The sequence below is a fragment of the Temnothorax curvispinosus genome, unplaced genomic scaffold (genome assembly GCF_003070985.1).
Source record: "Temnothorax curvispinosus isolate PA1 unplaced genomic scaffold, ASM307098v1 QBEX01012344.1, whole genome shotgun sequence".
Taxonomy (NCBI): Eukaryota; Metazoa; Arthropoda; class Insecta; order Hymenoptera; family Formicidae; genus Temnothorax; species Temnothorax curvispinosus.
Window position 1 is genome coordinate 110 of NW_020222124.1, and position 2,538 is coordinate 2,647.

The 2,538-nt window shown below is 41.4% G+C and overlaps 1 protein-coding gene across 1 annotated transcript; it reads right to left on the reverse strand.

The window, feature by feature from the left end:
• Nucleotides 1-1,553: 1,553 nt before the first annotated feature.
• LOC112462387 (E3 ubiquitin-protein ligase rnf146-like) lies at nt 1,554-2,336 on the reverse strand. The gene is given in 1 exon segment (XM_025028131.1): nt 1,554-2,336. A coding segment is annotated over 1 exon segment (546 nt). The 3' UTR covers nt 1,554-1,790.
• Between the last annotated feature and the right edge of the window lie 202 nt (nt 2,337-2,538).

Sequence of the window (2,538 nt, forward strand, 5' to 3'; positions counted from 1 at the left end):
TGCTATTGAACCGCTATCAAACTTCTTTTAAACAACTAAAAACAGCTTTTAAACAGCTATCAAACAACTAAAACAGTTATCTGTATAACTGCGATCTGTATAACTGCTATTGAACCGCTATCAAACTACTTTTAAACAACTAAAAAACAGCTCTTGAACAGCTAAAACATCTATATTATACTACAAAGTATGTAGGAAAAACAAATAAAACGTTTATATATACATATATAGTTTATTTCAAAAATCATAATTTTTTCTGGTGTCGCGACCACCAGTTAAATATTTTTAATACATTTTGTAATGCGCTGGGTGAGGGACGATCACGTTCGCGTTTTCAGGCGCCGCGCCGCGGGGAGGGGCGACCGCGTTCGCGTTTTCGCCGCGCCGCGGAGTCCGCGTGACGTCATACGCTCCCGCTCGCGTTATCTTTCCTTCGCGCGCGGTCTCTCGCTCCCGGCCCCCTCCGTTCGCGCGCGTCTTCTCGTTCGCGCGGTCTCTCTCCCCCGTTCGCGCGTTTTCGCTCACGATCGCGTATCTTTTCTTCGCCAACGATATTTAATCGTTTAGATCTTCGCGATATTTAATTTTAATATTACATTTAAGTAAACGATAAACGAAGACAGCTTAACGACAAGGAATGGTAAATGAAAAGGAAATTTTTTTAACCATATTATATACTTATTTATTTCTCATGTAGCGCAATATACACAATAGTATCTAAAGCGTAGGCTAATAATTCGCAATCAATAATCAAATTTTTATCATAAACTTCACGCAAGATTTTAACTGTATTACATTTATCGATGATCCAATTTTGGCGTAAAATTGTTACAAACTGTTTGAATTTTTCACTTACGCCATGAATATTTTGACATAGTTGAAAATACACATTTTCAACGCAATGTTCTAGTTCGAACAGGAAGAGTACGGTTGACGGTTTCATGTACAAGCTGGTGTCGCACGATGTCAATTTTACAATATCTGCGTCGCGTATTTTAACGAGTTCCAAATCTCGAAACGCTAGCGATGATGGTGCAGGCGACTGCACGAGTCGCTGAATACCTGCACGTTTTTCGATGAATGTCACCCACGTTGCATAAGGCAGAATTATCCGATTGCCTCGGTTATCGCCAATAAGTATATCCACAGAGGACATAGGTCCAGCGTTGATTCCAACATCCAAAAATTTATATGCGGTCGATGTCAAGGCAAATCTCTTTCCCAAAATACGAGGTGTGTAGCGGGGTTTATCAAAACTGAAAAAAATACAATTATGTTTATAAAAATTTTTTTTTGCACAAGTATATACGAAAATTAGCGGTACTTACTCATTGTGCTGTTTCTCACACGTTTCGTCCTGAATCGGAACGTAGTAGTTCGCACCGTGAGTGTTCATCGTATCTGGAGGCTGTTTATTGCAACGTACTCGAACCGTATCGAACTCTCGACTGCGCGCTAATATTCGCCCAAGGTAGCGATTTGGTTGGATCCTTCCATCAGGTCGCGTTCCGTTTCATTGAGATGTTCCATGTTTTTTATACTGTCTTTTTTCACACACTATTTTTAAATCACGCCACAATCTTCGAAGGAGCACTTGCATGTGACTCGGTCACACGCTGAACAATATCATGTGCAATGTTGAACGTGATTGTGCATGCATGTATATACCCGATATCAAGTATTTGTATAATGCTGTATGAAACCATTGAATATAGTTGAGTATGTTGTTAAATATGGATTTGGAATTGGAATCTTCGATCTTAACGGACAAATAATCCATTTTACAAATGTTATTGTACACCCGAGACACCCTTGCACGGAGCATCTTTTTTATCACGTTTGATATTACGTTTGTAACGTGGGTTGTATTTTCTATATTGACATTTCTTTTCAAAGTCAAATACGTAAAGCATGCCACAGATCAAAAGTTCGCATTGCGCGTCACCTAGTTTGTAAATAGTCTCCAGATCATTGCTTGTCCTCGGATCATATTTCCACCAACCATTTCGACCTTTGTAAAACCATTGATACTCTTCCTCAGTATGTTCCGATTCCTTCTGAGGCTCCTCCACTTCCACCAGCTGAGGTCTCTCGAGAAAATCCGGTGGGATCTCTTGACGACACATCGGACACCGCTTGCTCTGATTAGCGACACCCTTTACGCACAGATAGCAGTATATATGGCTGCAGGGTAATCGTGCTGGATGGATACATGGCTGCAGGCATACTGCGCATTCTGGCACAACAGTGGGACCTTCCTTTTCCTCGGAATCCTTATCCTTCTCTTTAATGCTGCCGCCAGATTTCTCCGACACGTCGAGCTTCGCTTATGCCATGGCAGGACGAGTCGCGCGACCGCCGACAGGGTCAGAGTCTCATCCGACGAAGCCCGATACAGCTCTTATGCATGAACGACATAGTGCAAGTGCACCATCCGTTGAATAATAAAAAAATAGTACGCACTCTTTTGTATGTAAATTTAGTGCAACGGTTTCCTCACGCGACACTATTCTTTCAATGACTTTTTTACGACCATCT